The 22139-nt window shown below is 33.5% G+C and overlaps 1 protein-coding gene across 2 annotated transcripts in view; it reads right to left on the bottom strand.

Annotated features, from left to right (window-relative positions):
• Positions 1–22139, bottom strand: part of LOC134542585 (cation-independent mannose-6-phosphate receptor) — a 60006-nt gene that overhangs the window by 3908 nt on the left and 33959 nt on the right. For both annotated transcript variants that reach the window (XM_063386960.1, XM_063386961.1), the window contains exons 12-13: positions 14618–14765; positions 240–403 (exon numbers count right to left, since the gene is read on the bottom strand). In XM_063386960.1, coding sequence (XP_063243030.1) covers positions 240–403; positions 14618–14765 — 312 coding nt within the window. The remainder of the gene's footprint in view (positions 1–239; positions 404–14617; positions 14766–22139) is intronic.

The raw sequence follows: 22139 nt of genomic DNA, 5'->3' as shown, positions 1-22139 counted from the left end.
TATTTCTTCGAAAGCTACCTAAAACTGTAAGGTACTTTACATTGCCAGCCAAAAGTTCTAAAAAAAAATATCTGGAATAAATTTTTTTATGACAATCTCTCAAGAAATACATAAAATTACTTAATAAGAAACACAGAGTAAAAAAAAAACTTAGTATAGCTTTTGTGTCCCCACGATCCAGGCATGTGATCATATTACTCCACCATTCTAATTAACTAATCATGCAGACTGCTCAATACCTGAACTTTGTGGCGGGATTCACTGCAATGCAGTCACTGGCCTGAGCAGCCTGCCTGTCTTCTGGAATTGGCTCTTGTTGTTTCCGCTGCGGGCAAGCCACGTCCGTGCGCCACGAGAAACTATAATGGCAGTTTTTTATTTTTTCCAGAACTGGGGAAGTTTCCTATAATAAAAAAAAACCTAAATAACTGATGTGACAGATATTGTGAATGTTCAAGTGGTGTGGAAATGGTGCCAATGTCCCAACAAGCATCTTCCCATCCAAACCGAGATTATTTTTTCCTGTTGTTCGTTGTTCAAGTTCAACCAAAACATTCAAAATCCAGCAAAACCAACAAGACTACAGTGTAAGGCATGTACCTTGCCTCAAAGTTGACAGTTAAATTAAGACCAGTGGCACCCATTTCCCAACACTTGAAAAAGCACCGCATGTTGTTTGTTCACGAACATCGGCAACCACATTAAGTTGTTTACAAACACTGTTGCCAAAACAACAGTGGCAGAAGGATAAGTAAACCAATGATACTAGTTTTGAGAAGTTTCAAATTTAAGACAAGTTTCATGTCACAGACTATACTAATACAGAGAAATTTGTTGAAAAAATTTCAAGGGACTGTCTTCAAAAAATTTCCTAGCTAGATAAACTAAAATTTTCTCCCCTTCATAGTTTGCTAGCAATACAAAATTGACTATCATTACATTTTCGTATTAAAACTGGGCCTAAGCCTATTTAACAAAAAGTTAACATAATTGAAATAATTAATACTAACTTGAATAGTAAAGAGCAAAAACAAATATAAAAACACGCATTCCAAATTTACATTTTAACCCACTCTTAGTTGATGCCATATTACTAGTAAATAAATATTACTTGGCAAAAACCATATTTTGTACTAACTTTAAATAAATTGACCACAGAAACCAGAACACGAGACAAAACTAATTTAGCAAATAAATAACTATCATAGTCACAGTACAGTTTGACAATGAAATAGTGCAGGCTATCAAATATGGTTTACTCTGCACAAGACAGAGTGCGCATGCTATCGGTAAGCTATCGCTAATGATATTTGACTGAGTGCACACACTACACACACATCAACCCAACCAAACACGACTGAAACCAGAGCTGGCTTCATGTTCATTAACGCCACATAGTGGATGCAGAATAGAATAATGTTGTAACTTTTGAAAACGGGTCTGAAAGAGAATTTATTCATTGAAAAATTACCTATTTTTGTTTATTACATAAGAAAACAGTAATTTCCTAGTAAATAATAAATTCTAAAGAATCCTTTATTTTTACACAGAAAATTATAAGTTTTTGTGTAACTTCTTTCATGGAAACAAGGGCGTAGCCAGGATTTATTTTGGGGGGGTGTTTACTTACACCCTGCCCCCCGTACTAGGTCCGGGGGCCCTCCCCCGGAAAAATGTTGATTTTAATGTGCAAATGGGTGCTATTTAAGCACTTTCGTAATTAAAATATTGGATTTAAATAACATAAATTTGTGTCCCGACTTTATAATATTTTTAACGAGACACTGTTGAAAACTCATTGCTGAATATTAAGTGTTAACGGCTCAAGGATTCTTTCTTAGTTTCGCCTTTGTTGAATGTCATTGACTCGATAAATGAATTTTCTGTATCAAGTAAGATTACCTACTATATATTGATAGTAAAAAAGTGGGTTTATTAGAAGTTTAACTCTTAACACCTAAGAATAAAATACATTGCACTCAGCAAGAGCAAATGATATTGCTAATAAAATATTCAGTATTTTATAAATATGTTCTCAAACTGCTTATAGTACTTATAAATACATAAACAGAGAAGTCAATTATCAACCACCATATATTATTACTACAACTGAAACTGCTCAGAAACTCACAAGAATCAAACATTTTAAAGCAATACATATTTGACCTACACTATAGAATACATAGAAGTAATTTATGCATCAGTATCACTTATTGTACATATTTATAAAAGCTTTTTACAATACCATTCTTCTGTTGGGTTTACTGGCCATAACATTTAAAATGTCATCAGATGTGAAAGACAATGGATAATGAATTGACATGAGCGCTAGGCCAGTTAGTCGCTTGTTGCACATAGTGTTTCTTAAATATGTTTTAACTCTTTTCATCGAGGAAAATGACCTCTCGACCTCAGCTGTTCATACAGGTAAAGTTGCCAGAACAGACAACAGTTGTCGTATGGTTGGGTAAAAATGCTTGTTGCATGCCTCCAAAACAGACATAATCCCATTTGGTATGACAGATTTCTGTCTTTCCATTTCTCACACCACAAGAGATATTCCGCCTCAACCGCGGCCTGAGAAGTTTTATCTTGAAAATAGAGGCTTAGTTTGTTGATCTATTTCACACAATTTTCGTGTGCATGTTTGGGGAGAAGAATCTCAAAAGCTGAAAGAATGTCTTTGTTTTGAGTAAATCGATGCTGAAGATTGACAATGATTCCATCGAGACATGGCAGAAAAATTTATCTTAGATAGTACTGTTCAACTGATTTGTGGGAATGATTACTCCTTGTTGTCTGCTTCATGGCCTGTCGCGGAATTTCAACAGAAGTTCCAAACAATTATCAAAAGGAAATGAATGCTACTAATTTTGAAAAAGGCTGTCCGTACGTGTTATACCGAACTTTCGCCATATTCTGTTGTACAAAAAACGAAATTATTGCATGACTAAAACGCAGGGGTTTAGTGTGTGATGCAAGAATGCTGAAATGTCTACTGATGGAATAAGAAGAAAAAGACAAACCAACGGAGAAATTTTTTCGGGTTGATCGACTTTTTAAGAATGCAGGACGTTATGTCATTCGAACTCCTGCCATACATGTGCGAGTTAAACGCTATCGGAGTTAGCATGGGCAAAGATAAAGCGATGCATTCGGGAATGTAATACCGTGTGAGAGTTCTCCGCGCAAGCACTTCAGATGCACACACTGGATACTGTTAACTCTGAAACAAAGAATGACTGGGTAGGCTATTGCAATCATGTAGAAAAATTAGAAGATGAATACTGGAAGACGGACTGCATAATGAACATGGCCATGGACCAGTTGTCCAGATTTTAATAAATTTACATGATGATAGTGACGATGACGAATTCGTTTCCTCTAACCAGTAACAGTGTAAGGGACAGCACTCAGCAGTGATGAATATAGTGATAGTGATAATGCTACATCGTGTTTGGCTCAGCCTTTGTAAGAGCTAGTATACATTCTTTAACTTAGGACATCTAGTGCTAATTTAATGTTTCCGTATTGCCCCGTTTTACAATGTGTTTAATTTTACAACATACACCATTACTATTTTCACATTCTCACAGATACACAATTAAATGCTGCGCATTCATTAGTGCGCTGAATATTTTTATAACGCATAATATACAGCCGGACCGTGCCGAGTTTCGCGCGCGCTGTCTCCCCCGCTTCGTTCTGCCGATCCGTGTCGAGCAATGTCTGCTGTTAGAACTATGGGATTCAGCTCGCTACTTTCGTGGCCCCTACAGTACAAAGAACTCGGCCGCCCAGTCACAGTTTGTACAGGAGTGCTGGTACTACGCCGCAGGAAGGGATAACTTGGCCAGTTGAAGCTTGCGCAAGTACACTCACTGCAGGGTAAAAACTGTTGAAACAGTCCAGAGCTCTAGATCAGCCATCAGCCAATTAAAAGTAATTTCTGCACAACAATCACCCTGTTACTTAATTCATGTAAGTGCATTTGCAACAGGTAGACAAGTGTAAATTTTGTCATAAGTACATATATTTTTTTAAATATTTCGGGGGGTGTTTGGACACCCAAAACACCCCCCCTGGCTATGCCCCTGATGGAAAATAACACACATCACATGGAGAAAATGGTGGGACCAAAATATTTGACCATATTAACCGGAAAATTGGATGGTACTATGAATTTTAAACTAGTTTTACTTTATTTTCTTCCTTAAATACAGAGGCTTACCCACTGCTGGAAGATATTTTCTTCAGCCAAACGTTCCTGAGATTCTAGCTCCTATATCTACTGATACTTTACAAGTCCTTGCTTCCTATCGCTTAAATGCCCTTCCTCCAGTTACTTGTCAGTAGAACCAAGTATGGACTTATGGTTTTCATTTTCAAAACAAAATGTTTCAATGTTATCGTTTTCATTTCTATAATTTCTGTTTATTCATAAAGTTAGTGTATATTTCAAAAATTATGACACAAGTTGTTTCTTCATGTTTATTTAAACCAAAATAGTGTCATTTATAATGTGATACAAGAGGTATTTTTACAACAAATAATTCGAAATAAGCACTACTACAGGAGAATTACTCTGAAAGACAAAAATTAACCAGAAGCATTTGTGTGTTTTGATAACATAAAATTATTAGTAATGTAAAATGAGGTAGAGATGCACGATCAAAGTACAATTAATTTTTTTTATGTAATTTGGTCCATACATTTTGGCACAAACTTCATTGCTAAATAAATTTTATTCAACAAATTTTATAAATCATAAAATTACAATTTTGTGATTGGCATTATGTTTTGCTAAAATGATGATTTCATGATTTTTGCTGCATTTTAGTGCTATATGGTGCATTTCTAAGTTAAGTAGGTGGTGTACGACACGTTTATTGGTGTTATTTCAGTTTTATCGCAATTCTACATATAATATTGTTCCTATTTGTGAGATTTGTCAGCTATGTTTGAAACAATCGTCTCTTAGTCGTATGCGAGTTCGACCAGAAATAGTGAGCGCACATACGAGACAACCCTTGGCAGAGTTGCTATGCTGAAACAAAAATATTCAGCATACAATTTCACAACTTCTGTTCTAGAAGATGATGTCACATGTGGCTCGTGTGCACCTAAGAAATTTGGTTTTCATGTTGTAACTAATCTATTTTACAGCATGTGGCGATTGTCTCATATCTCGCATGTTACCCCATGGTCTTTGGTTGCAGGTTTTATACCATCACGTTTTTCATTTGGTAAAAAACCCTGTGACTGGTAATTATTATACTTTATGATGAAACTAAAATTAAAAAAGAACGATTCCATCTATGAAGTTTTTGAGGTTTTACTATTATGACATATATAAGATGCTTCTAAGTGCTTGTATGCTCCTTTCAGTGTTATCTTTTGCAGGTTAGTTTAGGTATGTAAAATAATGCTGTGAGTCTGTTATATACATATTACTTATTTTACAAATAGGAATAAACTTCAAAATGCAATTTACAGTAACAATCAAGCATTTATGTATCATACCAAAAATGGAAATTATGTATTTTATCTTGGATGGTTACGTAGAAAAATATGAATTAATGATTAATAATAAGTTTAAACATGGCATTTATATTGCCATGGCTCACAAAATTATTTTAATTAGCAGCCCTAACATAAACAAACATGACCTATAATAATTCCTAGCTCCATGCCTACAATGGGTGGATCACTGGAGACAACTACAAATCTAACCAATGCAACACTGCAAGAGTACAATATAAATACATCAACTGATCCAGATAAAATAAATGATTTAGTAATTTACCCTGATAATTTTTTTCATAATTACATACAAATATACAAACAATAAATAATTTAATGGAATAACTTTTTAAGGCATGGCTAACAGCATTTATTTCCATACCTGAACCAAGTATTAAAACATCCAATGACCAATACAAATCTAACCAATATCTCTCTAAAAGAGTGAAAAATGATTGCACAAATCATTCCAGATTAAATTCCTAAAATATAGCCATGCTACTTCACAGAGTAACCAAGAATAATAAGCAGTACTTCAAAACACTATTTTCAGAATTTGATCACCGAGTATTTTACTCAGAAGCTATTACTCTAAACATTTATCAACAGCACGACTAAGGGCTAAATTTTATTCAGTGTAAGAGTGAAAGAACATGATTTTTGATCTCATCTAAGGCGAAATATAATAATTATGATAGGGATGTGCGAAAGTGACTTTATCCACACAAAATGAAAGTGAAAGAAAATTTATCAAGTTTCGCGAAAGTGAAACGAAAATGAATTTTTCTATGAGATAAATCTATTATTAACGAAAGTTAAGCAAATTTTTTTAATTAACAAAGAAAAAAAGTGCCCCCAAATTTGCTCTACAGTAATAAATTATGTTACATAAATCATTTTGGTGCCTTTTGATGTATCTAAAAATGACAAGTTCATAAACTCATGTTTGATGACATGCTAGCAGGATACAATATAACCTCAAATGTCATCTGAAATTTTCTACAGTTGACGAACCAATAAAATGCTTGTGTTACTCCAGTTTAAGGTTGAGATGCACTAAAGCTACATGAACTTGTTTCAGATTTAAAATGAGGCTTTTCTAATTATCCTATCATCTGTTCTGTTTTGGCAAATCATGCCTTCAAGTTTCGACTACTCAAATTCATAAACACATAATGAAAATTAAAAAGTCCTTAATTTTTTGCCCTGATCCAAACCAGTGCTTGAGTTTTACATTGTTTAATAAAGTCTGCTAAGCAGATGATAGGTTTATTTTTATGAAGTTGCATTAGTAAATGAAAAATGATGCCAGTAAAACAAAAATATTCATTTATAAAAAACAAACAAACATCACTGCCTTGCCTTTCTAGGACTCGCAGCCACCACAACTAATATAACAAAAACATAACTTACTAAAACACTTATCTGCACAAGTAGGCCTACATAAACTAATCAGCAATGTCAAACAAAACATAAATTAATGTAAACATTTAGAAAATTGGAAACTAGAAATTATCGTGTAAGAAACACAGCTGGTTGACATGTTCAGGGGAAAGTTGAGTTCTCCTATCTGTGACTGTGTTCCCTGCGGCCGAAAACAAGCACTCACTTGGCACAGATGTAGCTGGAATAGTAAGGTACTGAGCAGCCAATTTAGAAATATTAGGGTATTTGAAAGAACCAACACTTTTGTACCAGAAGCACATATCTTGTTTTCTATTTACAAGTACTTCATTCAAGTAAGAGGAAATTTCATCATCAATAGTTGAGTTTTCAGATAGCTTCTTCACGTGTGTTACTGCAGACCAAAGTGACAAATCATCACAACTCGCACTTTCTTCATCGTTTGTCTCGGATGTTTATTCGACTTCAGAGGAAATGTCTCCCAGGCTACTCTTTAAATGCATCAAGGCGGTGTTCTGCTCTGGTACATTTAGGAGAGTCATTTTAAAACGAGGGTCCAACACCATACACAATAGATTTACCTTGTCTTCTTTGTAGAAGGGAAATCTAGACTTTAGAGTCTTCATTAAGTTTTTTGCAAACACACTACACTTTCCACTGTTTGAAATCGATTTTTCGATTGAGGACTCGATAAAATGCAGGAATGGAATAGCCATGGATCGTGTTGCATATTTGTTTCCACTCAAATCGTTGGTGGCTTTCTCAATTGGCCTCAAGACATTAACCATTCCTTCTGCAATTGCCCATTCTTGTGCACTGAGACAATCAACACTTGAATTGGTTGACACCAATTCTGCAGCTATGTATTCCTTCAATTCCAATAGGCGCTCGAGCATGTGAAACTCTGAGTTCCACCTTGTTTCAACATCTTGAACCACAGAAAGCGGAATCTTCTGATCTTGTATTTGACGTTGCTCTAGCCGTTCTTTAGCAATACTGCTTCGTTTGTATCTGCCTACAATACTTCTTGCCTTTGAGAGCAATTTCTCCACAGTTGGTGTTTCCTGTTTGGCATCTTTTATGGCCAACTGAAGAGTGTGGGCGAGGCACTGTAAATGTGTCCATAAGTGTTCACTAGTTATGGCAGAGACAAAATTTTTCCCGTTGTCTGTTACAAAGAAAACTGTGATGCTGCCATCATTTGGGATTCTCCAGTCTTCCATCACTGTGCTCAAAACTAGTTGGATATTTGATGCCGTGTGTGAGCCAGGAAAATGGCGGACACAGAGTGTACGACTTTTTTGTACCCATTCCTTGCTGACATAATGCAACGTTAATGAAATATAACCATTATTAGCTTTGGAAGTCCATGTATCAGTAGTAAAGGAAACAGCACTGACTCCGCCTCTTATATCTGCTGCTATTTCTTCTTTTAGTCGTTGCACTGTCTTATCGTATATTTCAGGAATAATTTTTCTGGAAAATGTGGTTCTTGATGGACACTTATACAATGGTTGGCATGTTTTCAGTAGCTCGATGAATGCTGGTTCCTCCACAGTAGAGTATGAATGAAAGCCTTTTATTAAAAAGGCTGCCACTTTGGAATTTAGATGGCTGGTTTCCTGGCTGTCACTCTTCCATATTTCTTTCTTCTTCAAGACATCAAAAAGTGTGGCTTGTTTCGTTGAGGGTGTGACATCTACTTGGCTTGCTTCTTCTTTAAGTTTCTTGAATTCAGTTTCAATATCTTTATGTTGTCCAATATACCAAACCAGAAGTACTCCCTGCAACAAAAGTACGGTAAAAGGAATTTGGCACCTTAAAGTTTTACAAGGAACAATTTCTGTGCTAGATGTGCTGATAACCACAAAGCTTGTGTAATTAAAATTTTTTTAAAAATTAAATTTAGGCCTAATGTAAAAACCAATTTTTTACTTTGCCTAGTTTAAAACTATTAATTTTACCACCACCTTCGTGGAGGGACAAACACATGTTTTAAAATAAGTGTAATTAAATGTAAGGTTCAAAATAAGAATTAAATCATGAACATATTTATTGTAATTTCAATCCCTTACCTGTTGGCGTACAAATCTTTTTTCTTGCATGAATTGCATGTTGCACTTTCACCACTTTCATCTTGAGTATAATATTTCCACACAAAACTTGACTTCTTTCTTTTAAAAGTCGCGCGAGTTGTTTCGTTCATGTTCACCACGTGTTGCATCAGGCACGCAAGAATAGGATATGTAATATTAAATATAATCAACATCCGCCCTAGACCACACAACACAGCCCCATGTCACTCGTAAATTTCAAGAATCAATCCAGATCTTTCAGCACACAGACTATCGTACACAATGTCGCAGTCTATGGTAATATATTTATCACGTGCATGGTACTGACGAAAAAACACGCGACTACTGCGGAACGGCCGCCATCTTGCACCACTGTCACACATGGCTAGCTCAGGAAGCTGTAGACCAGGCAGACATCGTCAAAACAAAACATAACAAATGGTTGCTGCCGAGTTGTCATTACACGCAGTTAGGCCTGTGCGAAGCGAATAACGAATCGAATACTAAAAATATTCACGAAGCCGAATCGAATTGCGAATATATTTCTTGACAAGGCAATATTACACTTAAATTATTAAATACTGGATTAATAGGTAATAGTAAGACTTTGAAACAAAGTTTTATCTGTATTATATTTTTAATAGTAACAAAGCAAAGTAATAAGCAAAAAATTGAATTCTAAAAATTACAATGAATAAGCAAAACAGTTTTTTATGCAGTTACATTAAAACTACAAGTTAGCTTTGTTTTTTAGGCAATTAAGTAAAAAAAAATGAACTATCTAAAGATTGTTAAAAATATCAAATGTCATTTTAAATTTGCCTTCAAAAACACCAAATGTTCAACATGTTGAGGGAGAAGGCATTCTCTTCTACTGGTAACAACACTACCTGCCACTGAAAACAGTCGTTCAGAACTAACTTGAGTTGCAGGAATCCCTAAATATTTTGCAGCTACAACAGACAAGTTTGGATATTTTTTACTTCCTTGAATTTTCCACCAACCCAGTGGATCGTCACTTCTTGGGAGACGCGGTTCACTGAGATAACTTCTTATTTCATCTTCTTTCTGGTTAGTGGCTGGTTGGTTGGGCAGTGAGTCAAGTGCAGCCCACAAAACAGATTTTTCTTCACTAGATTTTACAATCACCTTTTCATTTGCTTCTTTTGGTAAAATTTTTAATTCAGTACTGAGAATACTTTCTGCCTCAACATCAGACATCAGCACGCCCTTAAATCTAGGGTCTACTAGCATTGCAATGCAACTGACTTGCTCCTTCTTGAAATTTGGAAATCTTGACTTCAAGTTTTTACACAATGCTTTGGCAAACAAAGTACCATCTTTCTGCTGTTGTGCATGGCTCTCTAGGTTGGATGTTAGACAGTGGAGAATAGGTATTATCATTGATGTGGTTGGATAACTTTCACCACTCATTTCTTCTGTCGCTTCAGCTAATGGTTGCAGCACCTCAACAATACTTTCTGCTTGTTTCCATTCTGATGATGACAACATTTCTGTACTACCACTGTTGGCATGTTCTGCGACCAAGGCAGCTTTTATTTGTAACAGCCGCTTTAACATGAGAAATTCAGAGCTCCAACGTGTGTCTACATTTTGTATAACCTCAAGCTGAGGCATATTTAGTTGTGCCTGGAGTTTGTGTAGTCGTTTTCTAGCCGAACTACTCCTCCTGTAGTGAGCAACAATAACTCTAGCCTTGCTCAGTAGAGTTTTCACACCGGGACAATCTTTTTTACTGTATTCAATGGCTATTTGGAGGGTGTGGACAAAGCAATATCGTGAACGTTCATGAAACAGTGAAGAGAAAGCCAGCTTAAAATTGGCTGCATTGTCTGTAATGGAAAATATGGGAACAGTACATGTTTCAGTACATATTCCCCACTCTGACAAAAGAGACTTGATCATTGTGCTGATATTAACACTCGTGTGGGACTCTTGCAACACAACAGTGTTCAGTGCAAATGAAACGTAGGTAAAATCTGGTTGCAGGTAATGACACGTCAGGCTGACATAACTGTCAGTGGACCGAGATGTCCAACTATCTGATGTCAGAGACAGAGCTGATATTCTAGGCAAATCATTCGTCAACTGGGACTTAAGTGTTTCTTTGGTTTCATTGTACAAAGCTGGTATGTAGTGTTCTGAAAACGTTGTTCTGGAGGGCACTTGGTAAGTGGGCGCTATGTACTTGTTGCCAAGTAACTCCCTGAAACCTTTGCCTTCAACAAAATCATAAGGCAGCATCTCAGAAGCCAACATTTTTGCAATTTGTTTAGTGATGCTTTGTGCAGCAGGGTCACCTGGTTCCATTTTTTTGTGTTTGTTAACAAAATCGGAAATTTTTGGTTGTGTTAGGCCTACTTGAAGATTTTTTGATGTTTGAGACATATCTGAATTTTTTCATTCCTGTAACTTCGTATACAGCATCTTGTGTTTGTTTTGCAAATGGTTTTGCAGTGTAGTAGTAGTACCTAAAAAAAATATTAAATAAACATTTTCAGAAGTTTTGCACAAAGCTATTTAGTATGACAATTTTAAGGTAATTTCTTAGAGTAGGTGCTTTCTGGAATAATTATAATTCTGCAAATATTTTTGAGTTCTACTAGTCCCAAAAAATTATATTAAGTATTTTTAATGTTGCTTAACTAACCTAACCAACTGTTCACTATTCACACCAATTCACAGTATTTTTTTATGTAGCTCACCTAACCTATGCAATCATCTATGGGAGGGGTGAACACAGGAAAAAAAATATTAAAAAAAATTAATTTTTGCTAGTGTTCCTTCATTGTCCCACAAACCATCTTAAATGCTACAAACCCTTCATTATCCCACAAAGCATCTTAAATGCTACAAACCCTTCATTGTCCCACAAAGCATCTTAAATGCTACAAACCAAACTCAACCATTCATTTGACTTTACATGTTAAATGTCACAAACTTAACCTAAGAAACAATTCAAACAAATTTAGAGTTTTAAATGTATGTAGCTAAGTAACCTAGCCATCCCTAAAATTTTACATTATTTTTACTGTAGCCACACTAACCTAACCAACCAACCATTCACATGATGTATTTAACAATACCTTTTTTTTTATTTATATTTAATTGTTTACAGAAGAACTTATTATATTCTATAAAATTATCCATTTTAAATTAAACGAAACATCTCTGTATATTATGATAATATACTATAAAATGTTTCGTTATTTGCATTTCTTAGTCGCAAATGGTAACGAACACAAAAAAAAAAAAGTTTTTTTTTGCACAATCTTGTTTTGAAAGGCAGGATTATTGAAACCTCTAAATAATGTGTGGTCATATCCTCACATCATCATTTGCGTTTTTACTCCTAAAATTAAACAAGTTTATTTTATAGTTAGGTTCAAACAGATATTTACATATAAAAATAATGATTATATAATTTCAAAAGAATTGAATACGTAGTGTACTGTAGGATAATACTTCCGTGAAAAACAAAAGACAGATGTATGCTAATAGACATAATTTTCTTTATACAATTTGTTTGGCCTTGGGTAGTGTGAATTAACTTGCCTCGTGGCGTCGAGAAGATTTTATTGCATTCGTTACACATTGCCGCCGAACTTCCCGATTCGGTGAAATAATCCCAAATAAGACTTTTTCTTTTACGCTTTAAACCAAAACCCGGTGATTCATCAGAACTTTGGTTTGAACTTGCCATTTTACGTGGTAAAGAGAATGTTTACTCTTTGTCGTCATAACCTCACACCTCACGACTAAAAACAAAGTAGCAACTACGGCCGTGGCTGCAACTGGAGATTGTCGATGCTCATTTGTTCAAAAAAATCGATTTACGTGGCCATTAATATTCGTATTCGTAGCGTATTTGATGATTTTCAGGGAAAACTAAGGCTGTATAGGGACTCACTGAAGTAGCACTTTCCCGCACAACAGTATTTACCAAATTTTTTTTTTTTTCTTTTTTAAAGCTTCGCACTGCACGCGAAGCTTCGCATCACGTTCGAAGCTTCAAATGAAACGAATAGCAAATTACTGGCAAAGCCGAATCGAATATCGAAACAAGCTTCGATTCGATTCGCAAAGTCGAAGCTTCGCACAGGCCTACACGCAGTGACTTGTTGACCTTTTTGTCTAATTGGCTGTATATTTTGAGGATTTTATATGCCGGACAGAGTATGTAAAATTTAAATAAAGCCGACAAAAATGTTTTTGTTTGGCCGTGCGCGAATAAAAGTAGGTACCTACATTCTTTGTTTATGTGTATACGGTAAATACTAAATAGTGTACTAACAGTTCTGGAATGTATGTTTTACGAATATTGTACCTATTTGAAAGCAAATGAATCAGGTAATTGTTCAAATATTGCATGATTTTGTTTTGATACCTAGGCTTACTGTAATCACGTTTGAATTTTGTTTACTTCATCGGCCACGTTTGTTCACATGATTTTACCGTATTTTCATTAACGTGAGTTTTTTTCATCGCCACGTAAATTAATCTTAACGGAAATCTCTTTTCTAATTAATGTCTTTAAATGATTAGCATTTGTTATTACTAAATTTTATTAAATTACGAGTTCTTTTTCAACTAGAACAAACGAACTTCGGTAAGCTATTGAACTTTCGTTTGGCTCGAAATATTTTGCTAAAAACGAACTTCGACAGATGAAATTCTTACCGAAATCGAAAATGAAAGTAGCAAAATTTCAATTTCGGTTTCGGTATACCGAACATTCGCACAACCCTAAATTATGATACTAAAATTAACACGTTAGTCACACAATAGAAGTATTATATGCTACAAGAATATAAGTGAAATGAAAGAGAAATGTTTATACTTGAAATAATCGCATGTAGATCTCAGATCGTATACACCTTCCCAGCATAATTATTATTCATGCTAAATAGTTTTGCAAATTATTTTCTTTAAATAACTCGGACATAGTCTATCTATATTATTTCTATTTATATAATTGAAACAGCTCACTTGATTACCCAAAGTAGGCCTGCAAGTTAGATTTTAATCAGGATACGAAAGTATATTAAGAATTAGTTCAGGCTTTAGATATAAATACAATGTACGAGAAAGGGTTATGGAAATTCCATTCAGTAGATCTTACAACATAACTAACATTCCTGGCAAAATTATTACTTAAGATGAATAATTTTATGAATTGACATACATTTAAGCCCTTTATATTTGTTTATTTGAAACTGCTCTCTTTATTCAGCAGCTACATTTCACCATCCAGCATAGCAAACTTGCATTCTGTTCGAGATAATACCACTTTCAACTCGTGTGCGACTAAAAATTCAAACACAGGGCCCTCAGGTACAGGAATAACCAGTTTTTTTTTAGTTTTTACTATTTTACTGTTTAACTTCCCCGCAACAGCGAGGTCATTAGGGACCGTAACACAGAACACGGATATTGGACAAGCAATCGTGGACTATTGTAAGAAATCATCTTAGTACTTGCCTGGAGTGTTTTCGGGAATTAAATCAGCTTACTAACTGTACAACTGCTCATTTAAATGTTTTAAATACTTAATCTACAACCTAACAATTAATGCACAATAGCTGACTACTTACTACAGCAGATGGATCACACACGAAAACGATGGAAGACGACATTACTGGCGGGCCACTATCCCTGCAGATGTCACCCCCCATGTATCTCAGTACCAGCAAGCCATTCTCAAACTTGGGTGGGTCTGTCACTTCACCAACATTCACCAAGCTGCAACAACATTGTTATGATTTTTCTAGGGTAGTGTGGCACTGCAAATATTTTGTATCAGTATTGGTACTGATTCAAAAACATTACATTTACACATTCATAGTAAATGTTAAAGAAATTCATAAAAAAAACACTTAAATATTTAAGTACATAAATTTTTATTTACATTACACAAAACAACTCTTAAGAATCATTAAAAAAAAATTCAATCTTAAGAATTAATTTTTTTTCTAAGAGGTTGTAACATCCTTAAGCAAAAGCCAGTGCTGCTGTAAACTCTAAGACTCCCACCCAAATAGCATCCTAAAAATTAATTCATTATGATTTACTAATTAAAAACTGCATTCACAAGGTTTAAAACCGAATACTAATATCTCTGTGATTTGGAATAAATAAATGGATAAATTAAACTTAACTACTAAATTATAGCCATGTATTTAGATTATTTTTTTTTTTGCAACTTAACTTGCATGCATGTAGCATTAAGAAATTATTTTTGTACCAACTAAGGTTATAACAGAACAGAGGTTGTAAACACTTAAAAATTGAGGGCTAGTTGAAAAAAAAAGTTAATATGTATTAAAATCAAACTTACTTCCCCCTCAACCTATTTTCCTACTGATTTTTATCTATTTGGTACATACATGCTTTTATCAGTAACCTACATACAGATACAATTTTACTTCTCATTTTCCATACAAATAATAGATATTCTGTGCATCATTAAAAAGTAATAATATGTGCTAAATATACTTCCATAATTGTTTACTGCCCACCTACCAGAAAAATAATGGTGCAGTGAGTGTAAATGGCCTAAAAAACCTTGGTTAAACTAAAATTTTGGCACAAGCGATTTGATGCATCTGACAAACACAATATTAGCGTATACAAGTACCAAATATTCTTTTATTGGGTGTATATATTATCAGTATGTATGATAATTATTTTTAGTGTATTATCCGCTAGCAGTATAAAAACTTAACATATTTAAAAAGACAATGAATAAAATTATACATTTAGTTTCAAATTCATAAAAGTTTGAAGGATACTAATAAATATACTATCTTCAAAGGCATATAAACTGAATTAATATTTTTATTTTCATTATACCCCACAAAATGCTAGAGAATTTATTTTTATTAATATTATTATTTTTGTTAATATTTTGTAATAATGAATAAAAATGGCCTAATTTATTATTAATGACAATGCAATTAGTACAGTATTTACATTTGTATGAAAAATTTATATATATATATATATATATATATATATATATATATATATATATATATATATATATATATATATATATATATATATATATATATATTAGTGATGGGTCAATTCCTGTTTTTTCCCGGTTCTCGGTTCGGTACCGGTTCTTAAAAATCGGTTCTCGGTTCTGACTTAAACAATAAAAAAAATATTATTCACACATTATTTATGAGGTGTTTTAAGTAATAAACTATTTATTGTTTTGGCTACAAAAAAAGCACTTTTTCAAGCTACAATAAACACACCAACCTATTAAAAATGTAATATGTATTAATAAAAAAATTAATTCAAAATAATATAGAGAACACTTAATAAAACTAAAATTTACTACCTATATCAATCTGTTAATTACCTTAAGAAATCTACATACACCCTCCTTTAAAACATAGGAATAAAAAGAAAATGTTACAATAATGTAAATAAATACAATGATGGTGATCTTTCAAAGAATTAAACTATTAAAATGTCCATCAAACTTATTGCCTACATTGAATTCAGTTTGTTTGCACAGTCAACAGTAAATTACTGCTACACTTCTGATGCCATTTCTTACACAATTTGCTCTATTTGGCCAGAATAATTGTACTTTAGAAGTGTCAACAAGCATTTTGTTTGACCAGCCAATAGTAAAATACATCTACACATCCATACACCACTTTACTTTAAAAAAAAAAAAAAAAAAAAAAAACTTCCCCCCTCAAAGCAATCCCGTTTACCTAAAAGAGAAAGTTACTAGCCATTACATTAGATGGCTGCAGATGCAGTGAACTTACAGTCCAAAGCACTACACAAAAAGCATACAATTTTAGAATACCGAAAATTATTATGAAAATTTTTAAATCAGTCATTAATTAAATTATATGTTAAACAAATATTCTGTGGAATTTTGAACTTTTAATTATTCTTTATACACCACTCACCCTTACTTACGTCTTAACAACTCAATTAACTACCTATTTTTAAAAAAAAATTGAAACAAACATGGCGTCTTTCTGTTCTCACATCTCTGCTGAGGCACGTTATAGAGTTGCACACATCTATGAACTACATGTATCTATGGCACCTTCAACTGTTATGTTTGGGAAGCCTACAACTCACATAGTTACGGTTCCCTACCACGTTCGTGCAACTTCGGATTTCTCTCAAAAATTGAAATTAAATAAATATAGTTTAAAAAACTAAAGAAACATGCTTTTAAAGATTATCAAACTAAAAAGTTAAAAATAATTTTAAAATTTAATTTATGACAATAGTATATAAGCAATACTAGTATAAATGAGAAAAAAAACTTGAGGCGCTTTGTGCCATATTTTTTGTATATTAAGCGCCCCATGCTTTTTTCTCATTTATACTAGTATTGCTTATATACTATTGTCATAAATTAAATTTTAAAAATATTTTTAACTTTTTAGTTTGATAATCTTTAAAAGCATGTTTCTTTAGTTTTTTAAACTATATTTATTTTTAACTTTTTAGTTTGATATTCTTTAAAAGCATGTTTTTTTAGTTTTTTAAACTATATTTATGTATAATTATCTTAGGGAAATGAGTTACCGACACTACCTATTACCATCTGAGATAACTATTTGAAGTTGCAACGTCACAAAGAAATAGTAAAGTCTCTCCGAATCATTTACAGTTAGATGTATGGATATAATCTTAGAATTTACCAGAAAAAAAAAAAACTTTTTTTTTTCGGCGTGGCCGGGAGTAGAACCCACGATCGCTGACTACGAAAGCTGACGTCTCAGAAGTCGCGCGCCTTAGACCGCTCGGCTAACGAACGTGATGAAATTGTTGGGACATTTTACAGTCATCAGCCACTCACTCTTAGTCGAAAGAGTTACAGACGGACAGAAAAAGTTACAGACGGACAGACAAACATACAGGTGAAGCTAATATAAAGCATGTAAAAAAATCGAAGGGTTAGTCACAACATGCTTGTTTTCATTTGAAACTTCTGATTTAGCGGCTGAAGTGGTGTTAGTACCAAAACTCAAAACTTCGGAAATCTTCGGAAATTCTTGCAGGGAACCGAAACTATGTGAGTTTTAGGCTTCTCGCTATGTTTTGATTGTATAACGTGCTTTGTTTACAGATGTGACGAGAACATTAAAATTTTCACGTGTAATTTAATTTATAGCTAGAGATGAATATTATTCCACAGAAGTCCAAAAAAATAATTCATATGTGAATTGAACGTGAGTTGAGCCATTTCATGCTGCATTTAAGTTGTAGTGAAGGACTATTTTTGTAAAGGGTTTTGCTATACTGCCGGTACCGGCACCGGCATTTTAGCTGCGGTTCTCGGTGCCGGTTAAAATGCCGAGAACCGTAGGAACCGAGAACCGGTACCGACCCATCCCTAATATATATATATATATATATATATATATAGACACACACACGATTTTTTTTTTACTAGTTGACTCAAAATTAAAATGTGGATACCTATATTATATTTTAGGTATGTTATCTGCTATTTGTACATAGTCATGCAAATATTCTCAATTAAAATTGTTACCTTGCTAATTTATCATTCTGGAATCACAATAAAGTGACGGTGCGATGCAAAAGCAAAATATTGCGTTATTTTGAACTAGTGATGGGTCAAGTCCTGTTTTTCCCCGGTTCTCGGTTCGGTACCGGTTCTTAAAAATCGGTTCTCGGTTCTGATTTCAAAAATAAAATAAACATTATTTATGAGGTGTTTCAAATAATAAACTATTTATTGTTTCGGCTACAAAAAAGCACTAAAAAGCCTGTATCTAGACTTCCATCTTCAACAATTTATTGTTTATAACACTGAAAAATAATAATTTATTTGTATTGTTTTTTCCTCAATGTTTTTATTGTATGCTTACAAAGAAATGCATTGGCATAATGTTTCAGTCTTTAAAGAGGCTATCAAAACAAATTAAAAGTTTTAGTACAGTTTTCAGGCTACAGCAAACACACCAACCTATTGCAAATGTAATATGTATTAGTGAAAAATAATTCTAAATAATATAGAGAACCCCTAATAAAACTAAAATTTACTATTTTAATCTAGCAATTATCTCAAGAAAACTACATACACCCTCCTTTTAAACATAGGAATAAAAAGAAAATATTACAATAATGGAAATAAATTAAATTGATGGTGAACTTTCAAAGTACATATTAAAATAATAAATTGTCTACATCAAATTCAGTTTGTTTGCAGTCAAGTCAATTACTGCCACACTTCTGATGACATTTCTTACACAATTTGTACTGTTTTGACGGAATAATTATACCTTACAAGTAGAGACCTGCGAGTACTCTAATTTCGAGTTCGAGTCGAGTTTTTAATTCGTGCTCGGACTCGGCACGGCAGTTCACGACTCACGAGTCGAGTTTGAGTTTAATGTCTTTTCATTCTTTTTTGGTTAGGCCTAAGTATAAAAATATTTAAAATTACGTGTTAACTAACCTTGTTTGCGCATGTAAATAAAATAAACCCATTGTATCTTTCAGTTGAACGTATCATTTTAAATTCCCGCTCAAAACACCAATGTAAACAATGTAAAAATATTTCACTTTAACATTAAAAACGTATCCTACCTTTCAATACGACCATTCTTTTCCAGTTATCAGGAAAATTTTACATAATAGATACTGTGTTTGCGCAGGGGTTCTTTAATATAAATGTACATTATGATTAATTTTTATCAATTTCAAGAATCGTAAACAAGTATAAAACGTAAACAAACACAGTAAAACGCGCCATTCGTCCTCCATGGATCACACACTTTAGTGCATGAGACGATCTAAACAATCGATTACTCTCTCGCCCCTTTTCAAGACAATTGTTTTTAGCTGCGCCATATTTTGGTTATTTATAGAGCACGTTTTAAAAGTTTTAATTACCGCAGATACAAACGTTAAATAAAAATTATATTTTATCTTATATACAAAATAGAAAATCCAATATAATGATAATTTATGCAGGTTAATTTTTAAACTGTTTGGTGTCACAACATGGCCGACACGCTTTGTTTTGCCATGGTCGGAATGTTGCCTGGCACAGCCATGCTCGCGACGTAAGCTACTAGTGCGGAGCTATGGTTATCTATGGATGAGAGGTTTGTTTACGTTTGACTTGGCACGAGGCAAACAATATTGTTGATTGAATATTTTAATCAGGATGGATGGCTAAATAGATAAAAAGAAACGCAAGCAGTTTACTTTGAAGTAAAAAGTGGAAATTTTAAAACAAGGGTAAATATGTAGTTGGGCGGTATTTCCGAAAAAAAAATGTTAAAAATACGAATATACTTTTATTTTATGCTCTTTAACTTCCTTTTTTCATTAAACCCGGCGGAGATAAGAAATTCCGGTAAATATGTAGTTGGGCGGTATTTCCGAAAAAAAAAAATGTTAAAAATACGAAAATAATTTTAATTACACAGGTCTTGTATTGCAAAATAAGAACGGCGATATCTACTAAAGTATTTGGAAATTCTTATATCCGCCGGGTTTAATAAAAAGAGGAAGTTAAAGAGCATAGAATAAAAGTATTTTCATATTTTTAACATTTTTTTCTCGCAAATACCGCCCAACTACATATTTACCATAATAAAAGATCGCGAAAAAATTATTAAACTGTATGAACAGTAATCTTTATCTGCTGGTCGCAAGAGACTTCGCCTAGAATATGACGAGGGAATTCTATCCCAATAAATGTACATATCTGCAAAATAGTTTAAACCATATGTCATTTTGTGTTCAACAGATATAAATTTTGTATATGTAGGCCTAGAATTTAGGCTACTGTATTACGTTCAGTAATTTTTTTTGAATTCTTGTTGTTTTACAAATATTTGCTTCCAAGCTAATGTATCATTTGATCCCCTATTACTTTATTTTCAAAAATTCAAAAGTACTACATTTTAAAGGTAACTTTAGAATAAAGTACTTTCATTACTAAGTAGGTATAAAAGTTGAGGCTTTATTGTTGTACTTTATAACGAGATTCTACTGTGGTGACTGGTAAGAATGTTGACAAATACTTTTGCACTTATGCTATGGTTTTGAATAAAATTTTGCTCGGTGTCGGTAATTAAATCATGCCTTTATACTTTTTTTTTGCTAACAAGTAAATTTTAATAATACTCTGCATTTTCAAAAGAAACAAAATTATTAAAGACCATGAAAATATATGCAGCAATGAGGATCTTCACACCCAAGATTTGTATAGGGCCTTGATATTTGCTGGTCTTTAAACATGACAGTTATATATCAATAATGGATATTTATGGATTTTACTACTCGACTCGAATTTAACTCGAACTCGAAACATTTCTTGAATACTCGCTCGAACTCGACTCGACCTAAAAATCCTATACTCGCATGACTCTACTTACAAGTGTCAACAAGCATTTCGTTTGTCCAGTCAATAGTAAAATACATCTACCATCCATACACCACTTTGCAAAAAATAAAAAATAAACATCTTTTACCACGTGTCCGCGGGATCTTCGTCAACGCTATTACCACTAAAAAAAGACGTGCCACTTTCAAAGCAATCCCGTTTGCCTAAAAGAGAAAGTTACTAGCCATTCCGCTAGATGGCTGCAGATGCAGTGAACTTACACTCCACAGCACTGCACAAATAGCATAAAATGTTAGAATGCCGAAAATTATTACGGAAATATTTGAAATCAATCATCAATTCTATTAAACAAATATACTTTTGCACTTTTAATTGTTCTTTGTACATCAGTCACTCATACTTACGTGTCAACGACTCAATTAGCTGCCTATTTTAAAAACCATCGAAACAAACATGGCGTCTTTCTGTTCTCATCTTTCTGCTCTGGCACGTTATAAAGTTTCACACATCTATGAACTACATCTATGGCACCTTAAACTGTTATGTTTTGATTGTAAAACGTACTTTGTTTACAGATGTGACGAGAACATTAAATATTTTCACGTGTAATTTATTTTATAGTTAGATGTGAATATTATTCCACAGAAGTCCAAAAAAAATAATTCATATGTGAATTGGACGTGAGTTGAGCCATTTCATGCTGCAGTTAAGTTGTGAAGGATTATTTTCGTATAGGGTTT

Source organism: Bacillus rossius (genome assembly GCF_032445375.1).
Source record: "Bacillus rossius redtenbacheri isolate Brsri chromosome 9 unlocalized genomic scaffold, Brsri_v3 Brsri_v3_scf9_1, whole genome shotgun sequence".
Lineage (NCBI taxonomy): Eukaryota > Metazoa > Arthropoda > Insecta > Phasmatodea > Bacillidae > Bacillus > Bacillus rossius.
This window is presented reverse-complemented; position numbering and strand designations above follow the sequence as displayed.